At 45.7% G+C, this 27828-nt stretch overlaps 1 protein-coding gene across 5 annotated transcripts; it reads left to right on the plus strand.

Annotated features, from left to right (window-relative positions):
• The first annotated feature begins 5656 nt into the window (after window positions 1-5656).
• On the plus strand, window positions 5657-26695 carry LOC146387865 (integrin alpha-3-like). Of its 5 annotated transcripts, none has more exons than XM_084924881.1 (29): window positions 5657-5830; window positions 7110-7279; window positions 9188-9315; window positions 9891-9976; window positions 10051-10187; window positions 10262-10368; window positions 10479-10571; window positions 11324-11383; window positions 11469-11622; window positions 11790-11983; window positions 12061-12149; window positions 12328-12461; window positions 12542-12619; window positions 12714-12781; window positions 15995-16131; window positions 16900-17043; window positions 17119-17216; window positions 19079-19247; window positions 20019-20105; window positions 20210-20289; window positions 20364-20441; window positions 21766-21868; window positions 21939-22115; window positions 22259-22381; window positions 22600-22710; window positions 24336-24434; window positions 24540-24665; window positions 25104-25245; window positions 25933-26050. In XM_084924881.1, exons 2-28 carry the CDS (start codon window positions 7122-7124, stop codon window positions 25212-25214), a joined length of 3129 nt encoding a protein of 1042 aa, XP_084781007.1. In that variant the 5' UTR covers window positions 5657-5830; window positions 7110-7121; the 3' UTR covers window positions 25215-25245; window positions 25933-26050. The 5 variants fall into 5 exon arrangements, 4 of the variants coding, with proteins under 4 accessions (XP_084781007.1, XP_084781006.1, XP_084781004.1 ...); XM_084924880.1 differs by having other exon boundaries at window positions 25579-26042; XM_084924878.1 differs by lacking the exon at window positions 25104-25245 and having other exon boundaries at window positions 25933-26695.
• Window positions 26696-27828: the final 1133 nt, after the last annotated feature.

The raw sequence follows: 27828 nt of genomic DNA on the forward strand, positions 1-27828 counted from the left end.
GTGTCCTGAACGGCTCCTTGACTCTGCAAACATTATAAACAATAATTGCATTTAAATTTAAATAGAAACATTGTGCAAATGGATTGTTAACGTGCTTTGTGCCACAGCAGTGTATTAAGTAACTGAACAGAGAAATGTACAACAGGGACTGTTATTAACGCTCATAGAAGAATAAACCTGTTTCCAGCCAATAGAAAGAAACCGACTAACGCTGCACACACAGCTCTGAGGGATCATCAGGAGCTCTGATTGGTCAGCACGTTGAGATTTCATCTGTAATCTGGAGCAGGTTTGCAGCGTTAGTTACCATGGTGACATGAGAAGCTGGATTGTTTGAGGCTCCAGACTCTACAGCGTGAGTTTCAGGTGTGAACTCTGTCCTGTAGGTGGCGCTGTGGCTCCCCCACATATTAGAACAAACATCATTGACTTGAAGCAGATTTCCCATCATGTGCTTCCAAATGGAAGTGAGATAAGGAATGTTTATCAAACAGTAATCAGGGTCCTGTTCGTCCTCTTTATCTGCAGCAAGGACTTCCTGTCTGACTCTGACAGGAAGTCACACGGTCATCAAGAGATTGGCTCACCATCCAGTCACAGCAGAGTGTGTGTCCGGCCGCGCCCCTCGGGATGTTCTCGCATCTGCCGTCACACAGACGGGCTTACTGTGCTGTCAGTCACTGTCACTTGTTGGCTCCGGGCGGAGGTTAGAGGCCACTGTTAGGCGCAGCGCTCATTATTGGTAATGCTGCTGCAGATCTGGTGGCGTTACCCAGAATGCACTGTGTACTTTGTTTTAGAGTGTTTTCCTTTGTGCTGGAAATGAGTTCAAAAACAGGAACAAAGCCTGTGATTGGCTCTTTGGTGAAAGAGTGTGAGACGCACGGTCGATGGTTGGCTGCTTATCTCCGCTCGGCAGTGTTGGATTTCACTTTGTGTATTATCAGCAGCTTAATGTGTTTCACTGTGCTAGAGAGCGCCGCAGCGAAACCTGAATGTGATGCAGGTGTTTCCACTTCGGGCTGACTTCCTGACTGCAGCCGTGCAAACGTGTTCAGCTTTGGAAGAATATTTCACACCCAGCAGGTTCATCTTTCATGGAGAACTCACACTGATGCTACCACATCATGGCGGTGAGCTTGCCTCACACGCTGGACACACTGTTACCGTTACCATGGTCAGCGCGGTGGTGCCCCTCGGTAACCACCTGGGTTGACCTGCAGCACTCAAACCCACCCCTCCATGAGTCACCCTCTGTGAAAACATCTCAGGCTTGTTTTTCCGTGTCCTGCATATGAAAGAGTTCACTGAGTAACCATGATTGGTGATGGAGATGGTAGATCACTGATTGTGGTGTTTCCAGCCTGAGCAGCTGATGCACTCTCCTCCTCCTGATTGTGCTGATAGACAGAAAACAGGCTGTGAAGGTTCCCAGACAAACTCACTTTGCTTCACATTTATAGAATAAGACGATAAGTCAGCGCCGCTGGCTGAAGGAACCCTGATGGAGTCTTCTCTGACCTCTTCTGTCTGACATAAAACTGATGGGACTGATAACAGCCGCTGGTCACCGCCTGGCTTTGCTTTCATGTTGTGTATGAAAGATTGTGTTTAAGATTCAGATTCAGAGATGATCCACGCCGTTGACTTCACAGAAATCGTGAGCATGAGGACGTGTTCCCGATTTGGATCCATTTAGTCTGTAAAGAACTTCAAATTCAAAACAAAAAAATTTAAAATTATTTTAAATTGTTGGTGAGAGTCAAAACTTCCTCAAAGTTCACACAGTGAACTCTAAATACACCTGTGTTCCTGAAACATACAGCGCTGTCAGAGAACTGCTTTCACACTTTCACACACACAAAGCACGAGTTCAACTCGTAGAAGAGGCAGGATGTAAGCTGTTCATCGGACATGAAGCCTTACTGTAGGGGAGGGACATGGAGGGGGTCCTTGTGCACGCTGACGAGCATTTCTCATCACACAGGTGTCGCCTAAACCCTTTGATCAGTCGCTCTTTGTCAGTGACTGTTGGTGTGTCTGACTGGTTATTGTGTCCATGACACAGCATCAGATAATCTGTGTGTTTCGTGTTGATGCAGCAAGAGATAAAATGTGTGTGTGTGTGTTCCTGTCTGTCTGGCATTTGGGGACCGTGGGTGGTGAGCTTGGTCTCGTCCTCAGTTTGAATCAATTCATCTGTTTGATTCCTAGTTTACACACACACACACACACACACACACACACACACACACACACACACACACACACACACACACACACACACACACATATATCTCAAACCAGTTATTTAGGTGTTTAGAAAGAAGCATTTGTGATTGAGCGAGTCAGAAGTCTGCAGGTAATGAGCTAGTTCTCATACGAGGGCCACCGTCTGCCTGGGGAAGTTCTAAAAATGAAAATGTGCACTCTGCTGTAACTTTGGATGGAAACTCAGAGGTAAAACTAAAGTGCAGCAACATCTTTTTACGGCTCCTGACATCATAATGTAAATGACATGGTAGGTGGTGGCTAGGTACAGGCCTATGGTTAAGGTAAGATAAACACATTAGCACAGGGGTGGAGGGTTAAACCTTTGTCAGGGAAAGTTCATTGAGCGTCCCTGATTCAACACAGTTTTTTCAATTTGGTTTTATTTATAAAGCGCCAAATCACAAGTTACGCGTTACTTGCAACGCGTTACTGTAATCCGATTACTTTTTTGAAGTAACGAGTAAAGTAAGGGATTACTATTGCAAAAACGGTAATTAGATTACCGTTACTTTCCCGTAGGAACGCTGCGTTACTGCGTTACTAAAACCGTGATTTTTTTTTTTTTCGAGAATGTCTCATGACAGTGACGTCAGCGAGTGCGACGTTTGTGACAACAGCTGTGTGCAGATCAACAATGGATCATATATCGAGTGCGGAGAGAGTATGAGCGTGCAGCGTTTAAAGCGTGGAAGTACTGACCTTACTTTGAGTTTGATTCTGTAAAAAGTGACAAAAACATTAGTGTCCGTTGTGCGTGGGAAGAAAACTTCTTTTTACAGCGAAAAAACCCCTAAACTTCCGAGCAAGCACCGAGTAGCTACGACGTAATGGGAAACTCACAGAGAAACTCGCGGATTCTTCCACTGACCGCTGTGGCTCACCTGCACCAGGGTAAACCTCCGCCTACCCCACTCCTGCTTTACAGGTGAAAACAGAGCAGCAGGACCGCTAGTCTGTGACTTTATTTATTTTCTGCTGTGTTTTACTTGCATTTATTTGAAAGACTGAGTGTAAACACACAAAAAAAAATATTTTATTTGATGTGCTGGAATGTGCAGAAAATAGGTTTAAATGTTAAACTAATTTCTTCCAGTCAGAGAATGGTGCATGTAATTACATTTTTGCTTGATGCATAAAGTTAAAAGATTAAAACTAATAAAACAAGTTTTAAAAAGAGACTTTTTCATTTGATTACATTTTGTATGATGGATTATGCAGAAAAAGTAGAATTGGGCTGAAAGATCTATCACTTTATCACCTATTTAGGTTGTAAATCGTGTTTTTAAAAAGTAACTAAGTAACTAAATAATTAATTACTTTTGAAAATAAGTAATCAGTAAAGTAACAGGATTACTTTTTTGGGGAAGTAATCAGTAATTAGTTACTGATTACTTTTTTCAAGTAACTTGACCAACACTGCTGACGACAAGCTAGAGAAACCAACTGAAAAACCAAGAAACAAAGCTCCGGAGTATGTTAGGTATATCTTATGTTTCTCTACTGGTCTGTGCTCTTCTGGCTCCAGCTTAGTATGACACTGTGGCAGCAGGGTGTGGTTGTGGCAGGGTGGTAGAGTGGGTTCAGGGGCAGTGCTAAGGAGAAGATGCTTGATGCAGCTGTGGGCAGTTGGTCAATTACGCCTCCCCGACCCCTAAAACCAGCAGCACACCAGGAGAAGGAGAGGAGACAACTGCGCTGGCGTTGTGGAAACAGAGCAATATGAGCAGAGGAGCATTAGCTGAAGCAGCAGCCCATTCTCACTCCTGAGGCGTAATATAATGACGATTTCTCACGTCACGGCATTTCTGAGGTGACTGTGTGCTTTTTATGCTACGCGCCGGGATTAAGTCCAGTAGAACGGTAATACACGTTCCAGCCATGTAGTAACTGGAGTGAGAATGTGTTGGAAATAGTTGAGTGTAGGACGCAAAGTGTGTAACTAAAAGTGTCAGTCCTTTTGCAGACATTACCATAAATACCATTCAGGGGGTCGCTCAGTCAGTCGGGGAGGGGTTGAGTGGATTCCCATTCATTTCCTATGGCAGGTACTTTTGACCAGGAACATCACAAATGTAACAAGGTTGATTAAAACAATCAAAATTCAATGAAAGAGGTGACCATCACTGTTATATGTTCAAGTGCATAGTGTGGAGGATGTCATAAGGCCTCGAGGCAGATGTAAAAAACAATATTTATGAGTGTTTTAAGTCGTAAATCAGTCAGATTTGACCCAAACACGACAGGAAGCCTAGAAGACCTTCAGAGGGTATGTTACATAGTCTTAGTGATCGACCACGGAGGGTCCAGGTTTCAAACTTTGCAATGATCCTCTCTTTTGAGTCAGATGTTCTCACAGTGGGGATCATGATTTCGTCCCCCTGACCTGATGTCCTGGCTCCCCCTTGCCATAGAATTTGTTTTGTATCGAATTAATCTCTAGTTGTGGTGCAGTTACTTCTATTGGATAATCTGTCCAATAGAAGTAAAAGTCTGAAAGTAAAAGTCCTTCAAACCAAAGAACTCATATTGGACTTCAGGAAGCACAGACAGCTCCACTCCCCTCTCAATATAAAGGGAGAAGGGATGGAATCTGTCTCCACCTTCAGGTTTCTGGACACCCACATCTCCACTGGTCTCACCTGGACCCACAACACCATCGCCCTGGTAAAGAAGGCCCAGCAGTGGTTGCACTTCCTCCATGTCCTGAAGAAGAAGAACCTGGACCAGAGGTTCTTCTTCAAGTTGTGGTGCTCTCAGTGGAGCACTGCTCCTCAGCAGAGAGCATGCTCTCCTACTGCATGGGTCTCTGGTATGCAGGGTGTGTGTGTCTGTGTGTGTCATTAACTGTGTTTTTAACATCAGAAAAAGGAGAAGAAAGCAAGACAGGAAGCAGCAACAAAGACAGGAAATAAACCCAGAAAACCACGTGTGTGTGTGTGTGTGTGTGTGTGTGTGTGTGTGTGTGTGTGTGTGTGTGTGTGTGTGTGTGTGTGTGTGTGTGTGTGTGTGTGTGTGGGTGGCGAGAATCAAGGTGCCCTGAAATGTCCAAACAACCTGAATCATTTTGTGACTTTCTGTGTGGGTGGGTGCTCATATGTCTATTCATGTGAGTTCTGGGCTTTGTGAGGACATTTGGTTTTGTTTCATGGGCTTGAGCGGTCCAGGTTTTGAATGTCTTGGACCTTCAAAACCAATTTCAGGGTTCTGTTCTGGTTCTAGATCAGGCTTTCAGACCTCTACAAGCAACATGAGAACATGGGTCTTCACAAAGATAGAAAGACAAACATAGTATGTGTGTGTGTGTGTGTGTGTGTGTGTGTGTGTGTGTGTGTGTGAGAGGGTGGGGGTGGGGTTAACCGAGAGAGAGAGACATGATTTCATTTCAGGGCGAGTGAGCACGGCTGAAGAATGAGAATGAGGGCGTGAGTGAGGGAGGCATCTGAGCGTGTGCAGATCAGTCGGTGAGCAGACGGAGGAGAAGTCAGACGGAGCAGAGCGGGAATCAAACTGACAACCTGCAAGGGACAAACCAGCGAGCCAACAGGAAGAGCAACAGGTCTGCATTTCTTCCTCTACCCTTATTTCTTTACATTTGATCTGACAGGGACAGACTTCAGACCAGATTTCTATTATTCAGCAGCAAATTTAATATCTCAGTAAATTCATTCCAGGGTTAGACGGGTATCCTCACGCTGTAATGAAGTGCCACAGAGTCAAAATACTCCACATCTAAAGCTAATGTACTGTAAGTCTGCTGGGTGAAGATGCTGTGAGAGTAAAGTGTCTGTGTGGAATAGAAGAGAGCATAAAAACACTTCGTATTTAATGCGCTGTTACATGTAATTAATGTTTCATTAGTGCCAGAACGAACAGCCTGAAGTGAAAGCAAAAATGCAGTCAGTACAGGTATACTGTTTGCAGTTTCTCAGTATTTACTGAAAGACATAAACCCAACAGAAAACACAGAGAGAAGAGTAAAGAGCTGCAAGGAAATACAGTAGAAAAGGATAAGGAACACAACGATAGCACGGAGGAGAAACGCTCATAGCTGCTGAGGTGTTACTGAAGTTTTGGGTGAAGTGACTTTCGTAGATTCTCTGTGGCGTTCAGGGTGACCAGAAAACCGTTTCCTTTAGTTTCGCTGCTGCGGACACCTGCTAAACTCTGCTGGAAAAAGAAATCAGCATCTCCATAAAGCTTGTGAGCAGGTAGAATGATGAAGTGCTCCTCATTTTCCATACCAACTTCAAATCAACCGTGGCAGAGCGACCACCACCAATCCCAGCAGATCATCTCAAAGTAGGAAGCTCACACAGCTTGGATGAGCTGCACTCTTTCTTAACCCAGAGAAAGCTGAGCAGCATCAATCCTGCTTCCAGAGATTCAAACTTCAAATAAAAGATTACAATAATCTTTGACTTTTGATTTTCACGAGCTATAAATCATGCTACCTTTGTGAATTACATTTCCAAATACAACCCCAGTCCAGTTTTTTTGAGATTATACAAACACGTCCTGAAACGCAGCAGATTAAGTTCTCGGTGGAGTGTGACTGTGAGGGTATAAAGAGGCTCATCAATAACACAGTGTCGTCTGCATGAAAGAGATAGATGGCTATCCAGACCCACAGTCAGCATTTCAACACTCTGAGAGATTCACTCAGGACGCATTTGATGACACGACAAAGGTACGGCTCAGCAGCTTTCACATTTCATACGTCTTCCACTGAGCATCAGTTACCATGGCGATACAGCCAGGTAGAATAAAACCCGTGTGACAGTCAAGATAACTTACTGACACATTAATCACACTTCTGACTTTTTTCTGCTGTTCAGGTGTGTGTCTCCATGGCAACAGGTGTGTGCATGTTGCTGGTTGTGGGTATCAGCGTGTGTGCAGCGTTTAACCTCGACACTTCATTTCCACTGCTGAAGATGGGCGAACGAGGAAGTCTGTTTGGATTTTCTGTTGCTCTGCACCAAGACCTGAAGACAGAGAGTTACCTGTGAGTACACACCTGTGTGTGTGTGTGTGTGTGTGTGTGTGTGTGTGTGTGTGTGTGTGTGTGTGTGTGTGTGTGTGTGCGCGCTAGCTGTACGTCTGCTCTTAGGTGTGTCCGGGTAAATGATCTGACTTCAGACTGAACCTTAGGTCAGCAGATCTTTACTGTCCTCAAAGTGACCATTAACACCAGTGTTATAACAGAGCGGGCTTGTGTGGGTCCTTTTCTATAGATGAAGAACTGCTGGATTATTTTGATGAAGCAGAGTTCAAAGCAACATTGTTTCCACTTTTCATCAGTTAGAATCAAATCTATCACAGCTAATCAAAGCAGCAGTAAAACAGGAAGTGAGGTCATATCTCAGAAACACTTTCATGTGTGAATAATAAACGTGGCATTTGGAGTTGTGAGGACGTCTAAAATAGTGGATCATTTTGTGGTCGTCGTGGGTAACATTTCTGTCCGCTCTCTGGCTTCATGGAGTGGTCTGTCTGGCTTCAGGTGACTGTTCTCCACCGAATTCTGGCCGACTTCTCCGCTTCCTTCACTGGACCCTATCAAACACACACCGTACTCTGTGTGTGTGTGCGTCAGACACACACAGTCAGGTGAATGCCCCGCAGCGTTAATAATGTGTCTGAATTCTTCTGAAGTCTGCGCAAACAGCAGATAAAGGACAAGGCGGTATTAAGAAAGGTGGAGCTTCAGGAGGTTTTCGGGGGCTCCGTAATGTCGGGGAGCAGAGGAGTGACAGCGCCCACCTCTGTCAGCGCGGCGTTTATCGTCAGAGTGAGTCCGAGCAGATGCCGGCAGGTCACATGGTGCAGCCTCACACTGCACACACACATTTTTAGCTTAAACTTTCAAAATAAAAGCAGCTCAAGTCTCTGCACACAGCTACTGTCTGCAGAGCATCGTGTGAGAGTAAACTGAGGTTAGATGGGGGTCTAACAGGAAGTGCAGGTCACACTAAAGCTGCACATTTCCTGTCTCTATGTGAGAGGCGGTCACACAGAGGCCACCCAGCTGTCTGTCTCTAGTCACCCTGACAACTGTCTCTTTATACTCTGTAATTGGATTAGCTGTTAGTCACACACACACACACACACACACACACACACACACACACACACACACACACTCTAACGTAGCTTCCTTGGAGTGTTCAGGGGTTAGGAGGTCAATGTCTTCTCTGATTGGAAGTTCCCCCCCTCCCCCCAGGTGTGTTCCTCTGTGATTGTCACACTCATGATCAATAATTCAAAATCACAACAACAGTCACCTCAAGGCGCTTTAAATTGTAAGGTAGACCCTACAATAATAGATACAGACAAAATCCCAACAATCATATGACCCCCTATGAGCAGCACTTTGGCGACAGTGGGAAGGAAAAACTCCCTTTTAACAGGAAGAAACTTGCAGCAGAACCAGGCTCAGGGAGGGGCGGGGCCATCTGCCATGGTCTTATGGGTTCTTGAGGACACTATGCATAGTCAGGTGATTCTGGGAGACACGTTAAGCAGGTAGTGATGCCTAAGGACAGGCAGAGTTCAAATGTGTGTTTGATAGGGTTTGAGCTGTGAAGCAGTTGGGACCCCACAGCAGCAGTTAAACAGGTACAGATGCACAGTCAGGTCAGGCTGCTGTGAACGAGCTCTCAGCTGGGAGGACACGTTTGTTCCAGTGAAACTTTACTGTGAGACTAAATGTAGACGGCACTGACACAGAGTCCCCCGACCTGTCTCTGGAAGGCTGGGCTGGTTTGCTCATCTTCAGATAATTCACGTCACGTGACTGAAGCTCCTTAGAAGGAGGCGACCCGTGTCCTCTGTGTGTGTCCTTCAGACGTTTCCTCATTTATTCCACCCAGAATCTCAAACGTTAACTGTGCCGTCTGTGTCATCCCGACAGGCTATTAGTCGGAGCCCCCAGAGAGAAGGCGGAGCCAAATGTTCCAGCCAATCACACAGGAGGAGTGTACACCTGTCCAATCAGTGCCAACCAGTCAGACTGCAGGAGGATGAAGCTCATAGATCCAAGTGAGTCACACGTGTCCTTAACCTTATTGGCTGGTTTGTTTACTTTCTCTTGTATCGGTCAATCACAGATCAGGTACTCAGCCTGACAGTCAGCGACCCGTTTCCTGAGCTTGTTTGGCTGCACTAATGGGTGATGCTATCAGTGTCCTGGTGCATTATGGGAACTCCATCCCTCAGTGAGCAGTGAAAGCTGCTGTCTGCGTTATCGGCTGCTCAAACACAACAACAGCAACACACACACACACACACACACACACACACACACACAGTGTTTATATGGAGAGAAACTATCACGAATCAGCGACTCACTGATCTGAGCTGACTCTCCCGCCTGAGGTTAGCCAGCGGGTATGTGACACCTGTGTGACAGGTCCAGGTGAGCTGTGCTGTCATACTGCTGCAGCTCAGGTGTGCAGGATAGCACCCGCTCTGTCAGCTGCTGGACAACATATTTGCAGCACAGGTCGTATGGGGTTAGAGTCAGTGGAATAAATCACACAAAAGTTTATTTTTTTACCTTTACCCTGTCAGTGGGTGGAGCCTACAGTCTGTGACTCACCTGTGATGTGTTTCAGCCAAGATCCATGCTGATGAACTGGTCGAGGACATGTGGTTGGGCGTCTCAGTAGCCAGTCAGGGCCGGCCTGGGGGGCGTGTCCTGGTGAGTTTGTGCTCTGATTGGCTGATTATTTTCCTATTGGTGAGAAGTTAAAGAGCGGCGTGTTTGCTCTGCAGGCATGCGGTCACCGCTTCACAAAACTCTATGGAGCGTTCAATTTAAGGCAAATGATTGGCCGCTGTTATCTCCATGGAAACGACCTGCGGTACGACGAGAACGACTCTAATTGGCAGGACCCCGAACAGTCCTGCAGGTATGTCACATGACTGCACACTACAGGTGATGAGTGATGCTCCGCCTCCTCACCTGCTGCCTGTCTGTATTCAGTCATCTGGGTGATTTCACTGGTGAGGTCATGTGCGGGATGGGGATGTCAGCGGCCATCACTCAAAGCGAAGTCATTGTTGGCTCGCCTGGAAGCTTCGAATGGCAAGGTGATTCTATTCTATTCTATTCTGATGTTTTTCTTCCTTTTCACCCAAATTCAGAGCGAGCATCTCAGCTCTGTGAGCATCTAATGCAGTTCATGGTGTGTGTGTTGTAGGAAACGTCCACGTCTCCTGGATGAACCCTGACGATGAGTTTGACACCAGGAAGAGCTCCTTCTCCAACCAGAAGCACAGGAACATCTACATCGGTGTGCCGTCTCTTTAAATAGCTCATTCAGATCTGAGCTCGGTCACACGTGTCCTCCTCAGGGCAGGACAGTATTTAAATCAGCTACATGAATGTGCCTAAATAAGGTTTGCAATGAGCACATGCGGTTTGAGACAATGATTTAATGAGGGTGGAGCAGAGTGACGGTGTCCTGTAGAAACGTTAATGTTCCTCAACACAGAGCAGAGCAGAAGCTCTCGTCAGGCTTAGCTTACTGTGAGCAGTGTTTCAGGTTTTTAGTCACACGCTGACGCAGAAAAGAGTCCATAGTGAAAACTCTCTGTTTGTGTGTCTTCATTCAGAAACGCACGCGTCAAACCGGCTTTCATATCCTTCAAAAAGTGTAATTCTGGTTTCTGCAGGAAGTGTTTGTCGCCACAGGTGGCTGTGAGTCCGGCTCTTTCCTTTGACTTAAATAAATACCTGCAGCCTCACAAGCTAAGTGCAGAGTTACGTACGTGGATGAGCAGCCGGTACTTTGACGTGCGGCTCAGTCAGGATCTGAATCGTGCTTTGTGTCATTGTTTTACGTGGCAGACTTAGTTTAATGAAGCAGATCTCCTCTGGATCAGTCCTCCATCGGTCTCGCATGTATCCATCTGTCTGTGTGCCACAGAATTCAGCTGCTTTTATTTTGAAGTTTCAATGAATGTTCAGACATGTATGCTTTTAATGTCAATCTTTCCTACATTTAAAGAATTGAAGCTGAATGTAAAACGTGTATTTGTGCAGGATATTCTGTCGCTCAGGCTCCTCGCCTTCTCTCTGAGGATGATGAAACCATCGTAACAGGTGAAGACTTTTCAGCTAATCAGGAAGCAGCTGGTTGACCTATAGATTTACTGATAGATGTGTTGATTGGTGTGTTGTTGAATAGGAGCTCCTCGGGACCGTATGGAAGACGCTCATGGCTCGGTGCTGCTGGCCGTCAAGCGCTCTGATAAACTGATGATTCGCCAGAAGCTGCACGGTCAACAGATGGGCTCGTATTTTGGGAACGCCTTGGCAATTGCTGACCTCAATAATGACGGGTGAGGAATGGTTTATGGGTCACATGACCCGCACTGAGGCAACACGGTCAGTACCTTTAGTAAAATCTTCTTATGACAACGGCTCAGTGGGAACCACAGAGCACCATAATCTAAACCTGAGGAACATGTTTCAGGAACACTCACTGAGCTGCTTTTTTGTCCCACAGGTGGAACGACCTGCTGGTGGGCGCTCCTTTTTATTTCCACCGTCAGACGGAGGTGGGCGGGGCAGTTTATGTCTACGTGAACGTAGGAGGGAGGTTCAATTCTGAGCCCAGCGTGGTGCTGAAGGGGCCGGCAGGGTCGGCATTCGGCATGGCTGTGGCCGCTGCAGGAGACCTCAACCAGGACGGCTTCCAGGGTGAGGGCTCAACGTGATGCTGGTGTTTTCGTGATCAGTAATCAGTAGTCATGGTGACGGGTCTTTGGTTGTTCCAGACTTTGCCATCGGAGCTCCTTTTCATGAAGCAGGAAGTGTGATGATCTGGACAGGAAGCAGTGAGGGCATCTCTACAGAGCCGAGCCAGGTCGCACAAAAACACGGTCCTTTCTATGTTTGACCCACATTCCCAGGACACAACTTTCAAACCAACTCTGAACCATCAGAGTGCAGACGTGTCCTCACGGGCCAGACAAGTTTTGACAGTGATGGTTTTTAAATTGGTGTGCAGACACACCTGTGACCCCGCCTCCTCCTCTGTACAGGTGATCCGAGGCAGCACGGTCTCCCCTGTTTTCGGGACTTTTGGCTACTCCCTTTCTGCAGGCGGGGATGTTGATGGGAACTATTACCCAGACCTGCTGGTTGGTTCTCTCGATGATACCGTTGTTCTGTTCAGGTTAGCACTTACTGCTAATTAAGAGCTCCAGAATAACTAAATTTATGCATTTATTAATGGACTGATGTGTTGATCCTCAGGAGTCGACCGGTCATCCATTTAAATAAAACACTCAAAGTTTCTCCGACCATCGTGGACCCGAACAGCTGTGACTTCTGGTGAGATTCAAAGCTACCATCAGCCAACATGCTCACGGACACACTCAGTACGGTGTTTTCACACGATAACATGCTAACAGCCCGACTCTCTCAGTATACAGGTGGAAGTGTGTTTCTTCTACATGTTCAACAGGGGAGAGAAGAGCGACAGAGACAACATCAGTGAGTCAAAGACTTTCAATTACTTTTTTCAGAAAAATGTACCCACATATTAAATCTGATCATGCTAACTTCTGCGAAGGTTGGAAGGCTGGGCTGGAAGGTTTGGCTCTGTGGAGGAGAGCATACGAGTGGCCAAAACAGGACTGCAGGGAGATGTCTGTGAAGGATAGCTGGGCCAAATTAAACCAGGAAGTATTGTTCAGACGCGGTAGTACACCTGTAACATGCTATGTCTACCTGGCAGGTTCAGAATCAGTCCCGTTTCATTAGTTATTGATGGCGTTTGATGCAAGAGTTGGACAACTGTGGTTGTCCCTGTATTTACATATTTTTCCTGTTTGCGTTCCTGCTCCGATGCCCATAGCTGCAGGTTTCCTTCAGTTTTAGCTGAAGGGTGCATTACCCCAACCTTCTGGCTGTAGTTGCTCATTATGTCCAACCAGGTGCCCGTGTGCCAGTAAAATCAGTCATAAACTGTTATCTATCAAAGTAAATCATGACCATTCCCAGTTTTCCCAGAGTTTGGCTGTTGAAAGATGAAGTCATGTGACTCATCCAAAGTTCACGTCCCTATGGCCTGCTGCAAGAGGTGCTGCTGCCTTCAAAGCTGAGCTCAGGGCTGGATTAACCTCCAACAGGTGGACTCTCACTGTCCATCTCGCATCACTCTCAGCACCAGCAGACAGAAACTACGCAGCAGGATTTTATCGGGCAGTTGAGCGAGATGGTGGAGTGTCAGCCCACCAACGTGTAACCATGGAAACAGCCCGTAGTGGTTTCTGACCTGTAGACACACACCTGGGTCAGGTGACCTGAGGTAACACCTCAGGAGAGTCTAAGCGAGCACAGCAATCGACCACACTGCCACTAACAAGAGGTTACAGGCTGGACTTGCTAATGACATCAGCTTCCTGTGTTTGTGTGTGTGTGTGTGTGTGTGTGTGTGTGTGTGTGTGTGTGTGTGTGTGTGTGTGTGTGTGATTGATTGACAGGACACAGCTGTCAATTAGCTCCAGTTTTTAATCAACACACACACAGACTCTGAGCGTGTCCTTATTGTGTCTCGTTAACTTGACCAATCAGAGCTGAGGCCACACTGTTGCTATAACACGCCTGTACACACACGCACAGATGACATCATGCCGTGTCCTTGTGTGTCCTCTTGTCCCCTGAGTGTTTCTCTGAATGATAAATCACATTACAGAAACTGATATTATTACATCTGAGACTCTCGCTCTCTCAGTGTGTGTGTGTGTGTGTCTGTGTTTGCTGGTTGTGTTAATTTGACCAATCAGAGACAAGGTCACCCTCACTGTGTCTCTGGACCCGAGCGTCTTCTGTCTCACAGAGAAGCTGATAACTGTTAACATGTCGACTACACACAGGAAGAGAAGACCAGAGTCCATTCAAGTATTGGCTAATTTAGCATTGGTCTGCAAATATAAATATATTGATAAACTATTGATAAACCCCAGCATAAAAAGACTAATTCCTCTGTCATCGCAGGTCACACCAACTAAAACTGAAAATAATTTCAAATTAATAAAAAAAAATTTTTTCCTGCAAGTTGATCTCCTCTAAAGTCGTCCTGTTCCATTACAGAAGCATCGTGAGGCTTCAGCCAACTATCAGTAATACATCCGATACCTTTTCTGCTATAATTAAACCCCAACTCAAACCCCAAACTGTAGTATTGGCAGAAAAATCAGTGTGATGACAGTAATCCAGAGTATCTGTCAATCCCGAGTGAGAAGCATCCACCTTTATTTACTCTGGAGGAGGCTGTAGAAGTTTGTGAATGGAGTCTGACACGAGTTAGTGAGTCAGAGACGCTCGCTTCTGACTGATGATGGGCACATGTGTAAAACCCCAACATTAGTCAGAAGGGAGGTGTTCCTCCCAGCCACTCTGCTAAAATAATAATGATAATACATCAATTATACGTTTATGAGAATGCATCAGTTTCTCTGTAATAACACTATTTTGTCTGTATGTATGTTTATGAATACAGTATTCTTTTATTCTATTAAATAACTTAAAAATGACTGACTGAAGCTTTAAATATCCATCTTCTACAGTATGTCAGCTAACGCTGCTGGAGTTATTTTCATTTGAATTAAATGAAATTGATAAGTCCCACCAAAGGTGATGTTGTTAAGTAACTTCTGATGCGCTACCTGGGCAGTGTATTCATTTAAATTTAGTTCAGCGCAGGTTTTTTAATCTAAGCTACTGAGTGTGGCTGTCAGCTCCCATGATCTGATGCTGCCTCACAATGTCGTCAAGCCTTTGTTTGAACATGTTTGTTCTTAATCTTTTGACAGAGAAACTAAAGTATCAGAAATAAAATGTTGTGTATTGAAATCCAGTCTAAAATGTAGATTATCTTTATCTATGAATTTTAATGTGGAGTTCCTCAAGGCTCAATTCTTGGTCCTACTCAATTTCATAAAAATCTTGCCGGAGTTTTAATAAAACAGTCTTTTATTTTAGATGTCTGTGAAGGTTCTCAGTCATCCAGGTCATCGTAGTCTAAGGAGCTTGCAAAGAAAAGCGTCTGGACTTCTTTAAGTTGCTTGAAGACGTTTCACCTCTGATCCGAGAAGCTTCTTCAGTTCTAAGGTCAAATGGTGGAGAGTCCCAGATTTAAACACAGTGGGAGTTTCCCCCCAAAGAGGGACAAAAGGACCCCCTGATGATCCTCTACCTAATCACATGAGTCAAGGTGTGAAAATGGGTGTGGGTCACAATCAGCCAGGGTTTCGGGTGAGCTCACTGTGAAACCTGGCCCCACCCTGTCATGTGATTTCCTGAGGTCAGGTGGCCCAGGATGTGAGTGGGCGTTAAGGCGTCTGGGAAGGATCTCAAAACTGGATTGAAAGAGGACGCCAATGTTCACAGTTTGGACAGAGAGGACAGATGGTTTGAAAGAGGAGTGAAAGAAGCATCTATGTCCACTGTGAGCGACCATCTTTGAACAGAGGCGGTGGTTTACGACACCAACTGTCTGTGGGTGTCGTACACACCCACAGACTGACATCTATAATCCAGTTTTGAGATCCTTCCCAGACGCCTTAAAGCCCACTCACATCCTGGACTCTATTGGTGTCTGTCACATGTCAGGGTTAAGGAACAAGAAATAAATCACATCACAACCTGTGATTATCTTACTCCTGTGTGTTTTATATTTGAACCCTTACCTTTGTGTCACAGCCATCCTCTTCACACTGACAGCTGACATCACTAGTGTCAAGCCCCGCCTCAATTTTCGTGACAACGGGCAGAGCGTGTACTCTGATTACCTGTCGATGCCGCTGGAGCAGTGCAGGACGCTGAGAGTGGGACTGCAGGTGAGACAAACACAAGCATAGCACCCCCTACAGGCTGCTGAAATCTGACAGGCACGTCCACTGAAACAAAACATGTAGTGTCGATGTGAGCGGCGAGTGTCGGAGCTGTGTCACGGTTTATTTAAAACTAGCTCACTCTGAGAATCGTCCCAAACCAGCGCACCACATAACGAGAGCAAAGACCAAACGTGGTCCTCCAGTTCTGCATGAAAAACCCTCAAAGATCTTAAATTATATTTTTTCCTTTAATTAGAGTCAGATGAAGGAAGTTCTGCAGTGTGAGATATAACGAACTGATTCTGATGATCAAAGTCATGGTGACTTTCTGCTGCCATGTTATTCATGCGGCTGCTGACAGACTCCACATCCTGCTTCTCCGCCACAGCTCAACAGGAAAACCACAGCGAGCATCTGAGGTGGTGTGTAGGCAGGTGAAATCTCTGCAGGTCGAAGCAAAAGTCACGTTCGTTCATGTCTTCGGTTTGTGTTTCTGATCGCGTTCGCTCGGCTCTCGTCCTGTTTTCACTCTGTGATTCTGTTTCAGTCTGTCAGCGAGCCTGCTGTTTCTCATGCTTTCAGTCCACTGACTCTGACTCCTGTTTACTTCACATTCCTGCTGATCACCACCTGCTTTCAGCCTGATTTCCTCAGCTCCAAGTGGCCAGTTCACATCAGTCCGCCTGGACAGATCCTGCAAAGAAGCTCCTGCAGTCCACGTCATGTTGGCACTGAGCTAATGTTCAGTTTCTGTGTTCTTATGTTCTGAAGAGTGTAATCAGAGACAAAGTGGAGCCTCTGGTGTTCTCCTTGAATGCCTCCTTGTACGAGAAGTTTCCCAAGAAAAAAAAGAACGTGCAGGACCTGAAACGCCTCCCGGTGCTGAGTGAGACCCCCCAACCCATCAGAACCCAGGTCAGAACCCATCAGAACCTTTTTATAGAAAAGCCAAACTCTGCTGGTCTGACCGATGCTGTCCTTGTCCCTCAGATCCACATCCAGAAGGCCTGTGGTTCTGATAACCGCTGCCACAGCAACCTGCAGATGACGGCTCGGTTCACCGACGAGAGCCAGCAAGCTTTCCCCGAGTGAGTGAACAGAAGACACACTGCTCAGCACAGAGTCCAAAAAAGATGGTTGGACAGAAACACTCAGCTGGAAGCATGAGGTCATGTGATAAGAAGCCAATTTAAAGGCATGCTGAAGCAGATAAGAAGCTCTGTACTTCACTGGGGTTAAAAGTCTTTGTTATTGTTTATCATTATTTATTATCCCATTTATATTTGTGTACCCAGAAATCCACTATACTTGAAAAAGAAAATGAAGCAACTACACGTCTGCATCATTGTTACAGCCGTACACTCCATGATTCAGCAGCTTCAGACCCTCCTTTAGCAGCAATAAGTTGTTGTGATTGATTTGACCAAACAGCATGTTATTAATTTGCATGAATTTGTTGTCGTTGATGGTGGAGCCAATGAGAATCCATAAGGAATAGAATTGATAAGTGATATCAATAATGAAATCGAAATCGCTAAATTCTTATCAGTTCCCATCCCTGGGCGCACCATGTGAACATCAGTTTCTATCATCGAGTGTTGTCTTGTGACTACACTCGATGCTCCAGTGGATACATCTCTGTGGAGCGAATCACTGGAAGCCCCGCTGTTTCCTCCTCCTCAGAGTCAGCATTAAACAGCCTCACTCACCCCGGGTCACCACTGACGATGTCAGTAATGTCAGTAACGGTCATCAGTGCATCCCAACACAAACCCAGGCAGTATTCTTTTATTCTATTAAATAACTTAAAAAATGACTGACTGAAGCTTTACATATCCATCTTCTACAGTATATCAGCTAACGCTGCTGGAGTTATTTTCATTTGAATGATATGAAATTGATCAATGAAATTGATTTAGGAATGTCCCCATGCTCTGTTTCAACCAATGCTCCGGGCAAACCAGGGTTTGGAGTCCATCGCACACCGACCTGTACCCCCTGGGCACCTTACCGGCACACTGAATGTCTCTACCAGACTGGGTGAGGGTGTTGGAGCACTTTTCCCACCTCCATCAGTGGGTACTCCTGGTGCATGTGTACCGGTCACCTGCACCACCAGCATTGCTGTCCTAATCTTTGTGGGACTCCCAGTGAGCAAGGTGTAGCGTCCACTGTCGCCAAGACCTGTGGTGACAGATAGAGGTTAGTTGGAGATTGTTGTTGCTGTCCTTAAGCGGACAGTCGAAACGGGGAAGTGCCACGGGGCCTTCTTCTTGGGGCTGCTGCTAGCTGGTTCTCAGCCAGTGTCACAGCACTGCCACGGTTTTCTAACGCTTCAGTCTGGCACTGCCACCATCTCTGCCAGTGCCCCCTCTCCTGGATGGGTCAGGGGACTGACATTGTCCTGCTGGGCAGTTGGGGGCCACTGTAACATGTGTTAGTGTTTCACAGTGTTTTAATTACAAGGTGCCTTTCAGGCTGATGTGCCGACTAGCTCAGAATGTTCCTTTTACCACATTTGATCCCGGTGCAGCTGTCTGCTCTCAGCTCCTTCCTTCTCCATGTCCTGGCGTGCTACTGAAATAGGGCAGAGCTGGCCAACCTTGTCTGGCACCTCCCCCTGAACCCACAGACCACATCCCACTGCAACCACTTACTTGATGATTGACTTTGATATTCCACTTGCTTCCCTGAAGGTGTTCTGCCAGAAAGCCTGAAGGCCAGTGTCTCCTACTAACTGTTAGGTACTGAGATATAATGAAAAACAAAATTCAAATATTTCACTTTTAACAGAAACTGTACAAACATTAAGAATAAACAGTAACAGACAAAAGAACAGAAGACTGGCTTAGAGTCTGTGAGTTACAACATGGTTAGAGTCTATCAGGTGATTATTAACTAAGACAGCTGCTGAGGTTCGGCCGATGTTTGTGTTCTTGTGTGTTTTCAGGCTTGAGGGTACTCAGGTGATGTACTTCAACTCCACCATCAAGAGGCTGTTTCTGGAGGTTAACGTCAGCAATACACCATCAACAGGTCAACCAGCAGAGGACGCTCACAACACCATTCTGAGCATCAGCATCCCACCATCACTTATCTACTCTGGAGTAGAGACAAAGGTAGAGCAGAGGTCAGACCATCCAAGTGGAACACCACGGTGGCTTTGTTAGAGCAGCTGTAGGTGTTACAGGTACTGCACTGCAGTGGTTTGTATCATATCTATCTAATAGACTCCGATTTGTGCATGTAAATGGAGAGTCCTCTTCACACACTGAGGTTAATTATGGAGTTCCACAGGGTTCAGTGCTAGGACCAATTCTGTTTACATTATACATGCTTCCCTTAGGCAGCATCATTAGAAGACATAGCATACATTTACACTGCTATGCAGATGACACCCAGCTCTATCTGTCCATGAAGCCAGATAACACACACCAATGAGTTAAACTGAGCGCTTTGGGGTCCTTAGGGACTGAGTAAAGCGCTATACAAATACAGGACCAGGACATGTCCTTCAACGCACATATTAAACAAATATGTAAGACTGCTTTCTTCCATTTGTGCAACATCTCTAAAGTTAGAAATATCCTGTCTCAGAGTGACGCTGAAAAACTAGTTCATGCATTTATTACTTCCAGGCTGGACGACTGTAATTCATTATTATCAGGAAGTCCTAAAAACTCCCTGAAAAGCCTTCAGTTAATCCAAAATGCTGCAGCAAGAGTCCTGACAGGGACTAGAAAGAGAGAGCAGATTTCTCCTGTTTTGGCTTCCTGTTAAATCCAGAATTCAAAATCCTGCTCCTCACATACAAGGTCTTAAATAATCAGGCCCCATCTGATCTTAATGACCTTGAGGTACCATATCACCCCTTTTTCTTTGTGTTTCAGGGTGACGCCTCGGCAGTGGTGGAGTGCTCTGTGGAGGGGACCTCTCTTCAGTGTGAGCTCGGGAACCCTTTCAGAAGCAACAACAAGGTAGGGAATATCACTGCTGACCCAGGGCACTAGCATTGCTGCTGTCTGTACTGCAGTAACTCTGCTGAGCTCTTTCTGATGTATTGTCTCTTCCTGTGTTTCAGGTTCAGGTTCTGATCAAATTTCAGCCATCTGAGATCAGTTTGGACACACACGAGATCCAGTCTGTGCTGCAGCTGTCCACGTACGGCCTTCACCACACGCCGCTCTCTCTGTGTTTGTTGGAGGTTACTGAGTGGGATTTCTGTGTGTCTTCAGGCTCAGTGAACAGCCGGATCTGTCCCCGATCTCCGTCTCCATGGTGGTGGAGTATTTGCTGCAGACATCACTCAGTTTGTAAGTACAGATGCACATCAGGTGGCCCGTCTGAGCTTTAAGCTCACAGCCAGGGAGGACGAAGAATCTGAGTTACGACTCTTTGTTGTGAAATGAATCCAGACTGACAAGGACAGTAACCCTGCCCCAATGTGAGCCGACACAGAACAAACCGAAGCACAGTGGAAATGTTGACCTCAGCTCACAGCGTCAAAATTAATAAAAAAATGATGAGCATCAGCACATAGATAACAGACAGTATCAATAAACACATGCCTTACATCCATGTAAATGCTGAATAGACTGGCTCTACTCAAAGTGCTTTATATAACTTGCATCATTCATGCAAACACTTGAGTGTGCTCTAGCTCACATTCACACATATTCAGATGGAGCATCTTCAGAGCAAGTTGATGATGATGAAGCCTTTGTTTGTCACTTGCAGTTCCCTGCAGTGAAATTGGACTCCTTGTACATACATCACACAAACATCACATCGGGGAGACAGGTCAGAACAGGTAGCTTTGAGGAAAAACACTGATATGTACAACACAATAGGGAGTGGAGGAGAACAACAGAGAACTCTAGTCAGACTGAGCTCCTGGTAGGGGATCAGTGTGAGAACAGGAAACAGAAACTCTAATGAATCTAATAATAACGTATACTTTATTGATCCCCGTGGGGAAATTACTCTCTCTGCATTTGACACATTCACTCAGTGAAGCAGTGGGCAGCCGCTAGGCAGGCGGCCCTGGGGAGCAGTGTGTAGGGATGGTACCTTGCTCAGGTGTACCTGAGGGTAGCTGTTCGGTAGATTCAAACTCCCAGCCTTCCGATCACGGGGCGACCACGCTACCTACTGAGCTATCCCTATGCCTTCACACCGTAACACCATGAAAAGACATGACAAGCAACAGGGGTGGGTAAATGGGGTAAGAGTGACCCGGTGTAGACGGCAGCATCTCTGCACTGGTCCAGTTGTGTCTGCGTGTGTGTTCAACAGAGAGTGTCCTCTAGGCGACGCAGGTGGCCTTGAAGGGCAGCGAGTCATTAAGTTGGAGTTAGTATCTCGCCCAAGGCAGTCAGGGATCAAACCACTAACCTTCCAGTTAGTAGGTGACCTATCTTGTGAGCTACAGACACCCCGTACTTATATGGTTAATGGGGGACAAGGAAGTGAGGCAGGTATGAAGAGGATGAAGAGTGCAACACGCTGCACTCGGGAGTGTTGGACAGGTGAAAAGAAGGGCCACAGTGGTCCACAGAAACGCTCCAACACGGAGCCACACTTCTGAGTATTTTAAATGGAGAAGGCGTGGTAACCTTTCATCTGGTACCTCGACAGAATTTCAACGTCAGGCCCCACCTCCTTCAGTGGTCATGTGATCGGTGAGGTGGCAATGAAGAAGACAGAGGACATCGGCAGCCTGCTGCTCTTGACCTTCCAGGTTAGTCTGAAAACATTTACATTTCTGCGTGACCCTCACCAGGTCAGGTGTGAACGGTATTCTCCATCAGGTGCATGTCCAGGGAAAGCCGCTGGGCCACCTGGGCACCCTGGAGGTGGAGTTTGATTGGCCGATGGAAGCCACCAATGGGAAGTGGCTGCTCTACCTCACAGAGATCCAAATAAACGGTACTTCAGAGCCTCGCTGCTCTCCACCCGGCAACATCATTAATCCTCTCAACCTCACGGTAACCACAGCAACATCAGCCTCATACACTCCTTTCAAAATAAAAGTCGTTCTTCTTTAGAATAAAGGCCAATTAAAACTGAACTGTTTACCGAAGTTTTTAAACTTGTCTCTGAAAGTTAGCCTGTCTTCCTGTTGGTTCAGCTGTCAAAAGAGGAGAAGAAGAAGATGAAGAGGAATCTGGATGAAGTAAACGAGGAAGAGGAGCAGACTGACAGAACTCCAACTGTCCTCCATCTTCAGAGAAAGAAGAAGCGCTACAGTCTGGTACAGACACAAGCACGGGGACACACTGTTTCTACAAGCTTGTTGACAATCTTGGAGGACAGGACAGTTTTAAATGTGGGGACATTTAGGAGAGAGGACGATTTGAGGAACATTTTGACATGTTTTAGAAAACTGAGGGCTTCTGAAGAACATGAGGACAGTTTTATGAGGACGTCCACAGTTGTGTTTCAAAGTAACCACAGTAAACCGTGTTGCAGGACTGTGTCCGCGGAGCGAGGTGTGTGAAGTTCGTCTGTCCTCTCGTCAGCATGAACAACTCGGCGACTCTGACCATCAAAGCCCGACTGTGGAACTCCACCATGATCGAGGTAAAAGGGCAGCCCCAGTCTCATACCCTCATTTAATGCCCACTGTCATTCTTCTGGTTCACTTCCTGCCAGTTTAAAATGCAAGCATGCAAACATTTAGCAGCTAAAGAAGCAAACAGAGACCAGTGTTGGTCAAGTTACTTGAAAAAAGTAATCAGTAACTAATTACTGATTACTTCCCCAAAAAAGTAATCCCATTACTTTACTGATTACTTATTTTCAAAAGTAATTAATTAAGTTACCGGGACCAGGACATGTCCTTCAACGCACATATTAAACAAATATGTAAGACTGCTTTCTTCCATTTGTGCAACATCTCTAAAGTTAGAAATATCCTGTCTCAGAGTGACGCTGAAAAACTAGTTCATGCATTTATTACTTCCAGGCTGGACGACTGTAATTCATTATTATCAGGAAGTCCTAAAAACTCCCTGAAAAGCCTTCAGTTAATCCAAAATGCTGCAGCAAGAGTCCTGACAGGGACTAGAAAGAGAGAGCAGATTTCTCCTGTTTTGGCTTCCCTTCATTGGCTTCCTGTTAAATCCAGAATTCAAAATCCTGCTCCTCACATACAAGGTCTTAAATAATCAGGCCCCATCTTATCTTAATGACCTTGTAGCACCATATCACCCTATTAGAGCACTTCGCTCTCGCTCTGCAGGCCTACTTGTTGTTCCTAGAGTATTTAAAAGTAGAATGGGAGGCAGAGCCTTCAGTTTTCAGGCCCCTCTTCTGTGGAACCAGCTTCCAGTTTGGATTCAGGAGACAGACACTATCTCTACTTTTAAGATTAGGCTTAAAACTTTCCTTTTTGCTAAAGCATATAGTTAGGGCTGGACCAGGTGACCCTGAATCCTCCCTTAGTTATGCTGCAATAGACGTAGGCTGCCGGGGGATTCCCATGATGCATTGAGTTTTTCCTTTCCAGTCACCTTTCTCACTCACTATGTGTTAACAGACCTCTCTGCATTGAATCATATCTGTTATTAATCTCTGTCTCTCTTCCACAGCATGTCTTTATCCTGTCTTCCTTCTCTCACCCCAACCAATAACATCAGATGGCCCCGCCCCTCCCTGAGCCTGGTTCTGCCGGAGGTTTCTTCCTGTTAAAAGGGAGTTTTTCCTTCCCACTGTCGCCAAAGTGCTTGCTCATAGGGGGTCACATGATTGTTGGGTTTTTCTCTGTATCTATGAAGCGCCTTGAGGCAACTTTTGTTGTGATTTGGCGCTATATAAATAAAATTGAATTGAATTGAATTGTTACTGCCCATCTCTGACGGAGACCAGAAGAATTCAAAACTAGAGCTTAAAGAGACTAAACCGTCCGCATCACAACTACAGAGACAAGTGGTTTTTATTCTATTTGTTACATTTTATTTAGAATGATAGTTTCTATTTTTGGTTTCTTTTGCTCTATATTTTTTAAACTAGATTTTTTTTTTGTCTGTGTGTAAAATTGTTGTCGAAATTAACCCTCGTTATCATTTAAATACTGCATGAAAACTCTTAAGACCTCTGAAATGCAAAAAATGTCATCCTGTGAGCTCAGAAAGCATTTCTGTCCCCAAACCTGCAGACACCTCTCATCCTCTCATGGCCAGTTATCGCTTCTTGTTGTGTTTCAGGACTACAGCGATGCGAGCAGTGTCTTGGTTCAAGGCCAGGCGTCTCTGAAGCTGCAGACCAACAAACCCACCGTGAACATGGAGTCTCACAGCTCGCAGGTAACAGATTGCAGCTAGTGCCCCCTAAGGACCATTGCACCCTCCTTCACAGTTCGCTGTATGTGGCTGTAGTTTCCTGCTGAATCTCTGAGGCATTCTCTGCAGATTGAGGTCTACATCTATCCAGATCTGGGGCTACAGGTGGACTCTGGCGCCCCCCTATGGATCATCATGTTGTCTGCCCTGGCAGGTGTCCTGCTGCTGGCTCTCATCTGTCTGCTGCTCTGGAAGGTAACCCAGGTGTTAACATACAGAAATGATGCAGCAGATAACGTCATAGTCCAGGGAAACGTTTTACAAGTGGCTATTATCCAACGTCTCCACAGTACTCATATATTGTTATAATAACAGCTTAATTTCAGCTGCCTGGTGTTTTGTGTGTAAACTGAAAGATGATTTTGATCAGAGGAAGTCTTTAAATTGTTCATTTGGCATAGAAACTGGGAGAAAAAGTCTTAAATGATTCCAGTGAAATCATTGTTCCTGAGCTGGAATTACAAACCATCTCTGCTTCTGAAAGATGGCTCCAGTTCTGCTGCACTGCCAGACTGGTTCCAGTTTTAGGTTCCAGAGCAGCATCAACTCATCACCACTCATCACCATTCATCATTCATCTGTATCGTGAGCTTTATCTCTGTAAAGTGTTGTGTGTCGCCCCCTGCTGTTCAGTGTGGGTTCTTCAGGAGAGCCAGCACCAGGGAGCTGTACCAGGCAAAGACCCAGAAAGCCCAGATGAAGAGCCAGCCATCTGAGAACGACAGGCTGACCGAGGAGCTCTGAGGCTGGGGCACCGCAGCCAGAGAGCCCGGCTGTAAGGACCAGAGGTGGAAGGGTTACCAAATGATTACTGAGACTATGAAAAGTGCTGAGTCAGATCAAAGTTAAAAAGTTTGTACTTGCTTAAAATAGTCAGCACTGATCCTTTGAGGTTCTTTGAAATTTTGTCTTAAATTTGATCAATTCTAGGTTTTTACTAATAACGACATCCCCACAAATTCATCTCCCATAATAAAACCTGTTTCATCCATAATCTCAGGAACCATTGGACTTTCAGTAACCTCCTGTTTCCATCTGCTCTTCCTTTTCTGATTGATCATCTCACCAAAAAATGTGATTGCTTGTGTTTGTTGGCTTTTCTCTGCAGATTTGATGGAGCTTTTATTCTGAAAGGAGCCACAAAGGACACATTCACGGAAAACAGCAGAAAAAAATTAAGCGGGCTCACCCTGTAATGTGTCTGTGGCCACACCTGCTAGATTTTTGCAGCCAATCAAATCAAATTTCACACACACAAATCCCGACAGACTCCTTAAACCAAAAAATATTCAGTTTGCTGTCAATGCAAGGAATTATGGGAAATCACCCCAAAATAGCACCAGTATGAATCTGCCTTTCAGCAGAGCACTGGTTATCCCAGCAAACTCACCTGTGTCACCTGTTCACTGCCTCTGTGTCTCTGTGGACATACAAGGTCTCTGATCCTTCTTTTTCTCTGCAGTGTGGGTTCTTTGTGCGTCAGGGGGTGTGGCGGGCGGTGGCGCTCCATCAGGGGAGGATTATGGGTAAAGACGACCTGCAACAGCAGCACATGGATGCTGACGGATTCCTGATCCAGGACCAGGTCTCCTCATGTCGAAACAGGAAGTCCCCGAAACACTGGGTCACTTCTTGGACTGAGACTCACTGAGAGACTCTCAGCGTCTGAAAAAATAAACCAGACCGGACCAAACTGGACTAGACCAAAACAAACCAGTTCTAACTGGACCCACACTGCCAGTGTGAGTCTGTTGTCATGTGAAAACCTCGTAATGTGTTTACGTTCATATTGTAGACGGAGATGTGAGGTTTCCAGCTGACAGCAAGCACAGAAGATTGATTATAGATGATTGGTTATTGATCTGTGTGTATATGTGTACATCTCTTAGCCATGGATTGATTGGAAACAGATTGGTGTTTTCCTTTAAAGGGCTGGAATCAAAATGAGGGGACTGCTCCTTTAATATGGCAGCAGTCATGTCTTTGTGCTGCCTTCAAGGACCCCCGTAAAATCTCCTTTGAGAAAGCTGTTAGTAAAACCATCCCGGTTGCCTGTAGGTGCGGTCGGCTCTTCTGTGAAACTGTTTGGTGTCTCGTGTACTTTTACAGGCTGTTTTTGTATATTTGTGATATTTCTGACTGCGCTTGAAAGTCTATGTAAAATGTGGGAGCGTTAACTGCATATCAGTGTCTTTGTCAATGATATTAAACTATTTTTTGTATTATTCAATGGCTCTGCTGTTTAGAATAGAATTGAATAGAATAGAATAGAATAGAATAGAATAATCCTTTAATTGTCCCACAAGGGGAAATTTGGTTGTAACAGCAGCCAGAAAGACACGTATACAAACAAACAGGACACAGAACAGAAACATACAGTTTTTCTTACATATTTACATTAAGGACAATGGTTACTATAAACAGAGTACTGTACAGTTATTAAATTAAATAAAAATAACTACAGATAAGAGGCAAACCAGGTTGTAGTGCGAATCGGTTAATTAACTTATTGCAGTTACAGCATTGATGTAAACATCTATGTTTGTTGGGAGCAGTTGTGATTGTGCAATCCGACAGCTGCAGGGAGGAAGGAGCTGCAGAAACGCTCCTTCATGCATCGAGGATGCAGCTGTCACTGAAGCAGCTCTGCAGCAACATCTGCATGCATGGGCTGGGAGACTCTGTCCATCAGAGATGTTATTTTGGCCAGAGTCCTTCTGTCCCCCACCACCTGCACTGGGTCCAGGGTGCATCCCAGAACAGAGCTGGCCTTCCTGATGAGTTTATCCAGCCTCTTCCTCTCAGCTGCCGATAAACTGCTGCTCCAACATACCACACTGTAAAAAATGACAGATGCCACCACAGAGTCATAGAAGGTCTTTAAAAGCGCTCCCTGTACTCCAAATGACCTCAGCCGCCTCAGCAGGTGGAGTCTGCTCTGACCCTTCCTGTAAACAGCATCAGTGTTGTGGCTCCAGTCCAGTCTATTATTCAGGTGAACACCCAGGTACCTATAAGAGTCCACTATCTCAATGTCCACTCCCTGGATGTTCACCGGTGTCAGTGTGGTGGGTCTGCGTCTCCGGAAGTCCACCACCAACTCCTTGGTTTTCCCGGCGTTGATCAGCAGGTGGTTCTTGCTGACACCAGTCCACAAAGTCCAGAGTCCACTGTCTGTACTCTGAGTCGTTGTTGTTTACCTGCAGTGATGTGCTCAGGGCCTACTTTAGCTAAAGTTCCTGGCGTCTTTGGTCATTTCAGGATCAACAGGAGCAAATGAAAGATAAAACACATCATCATTTATTGTCTCTCAGCCAGCAGACCTGTTTGAAATATTTGAAGGTCAATGAGTCAGTAG

The sequence above is a fragment of the Perissodus microlepis genome, chromosome 4 (assembly GCF_051167445.1).
Source record: "Perissodus microlepis isolate ML-2025 ecotype Zambia chromosome 4, ASM5116744v1, whole genome shotgun sequence".
Taxonomy (NCBI): Eukaryota; Metazoa; Chordata; class Actinopteri; order Cichliformes; family Cichlidae; genus Perissodus; species Perissodus microlepis.

Coding starts and splice junctions, on each gene's coding strand:
- LOC146387865 (XM_084924878.1), top strand. CDS start 7,122: ATGGCAACAGGTGTGTGCATGTTGCTGGTTGTGGGTATCAGCGTGTGT. Junction 17,217..19,078: donor AGCCAGCAAGCTTTCCCCGA/GTGAGTGAACAG, acceptor GTGTGTTTTCAG/GCTTGAGGGTACTCAGGTGA. Junction 22,711..24,335: donor GGAACTCCACCATGATCGAG/GTAAAAGGGCAG, acceptor GTTGTGTTTCAG/GACTACAGCGATGCGAGCAG.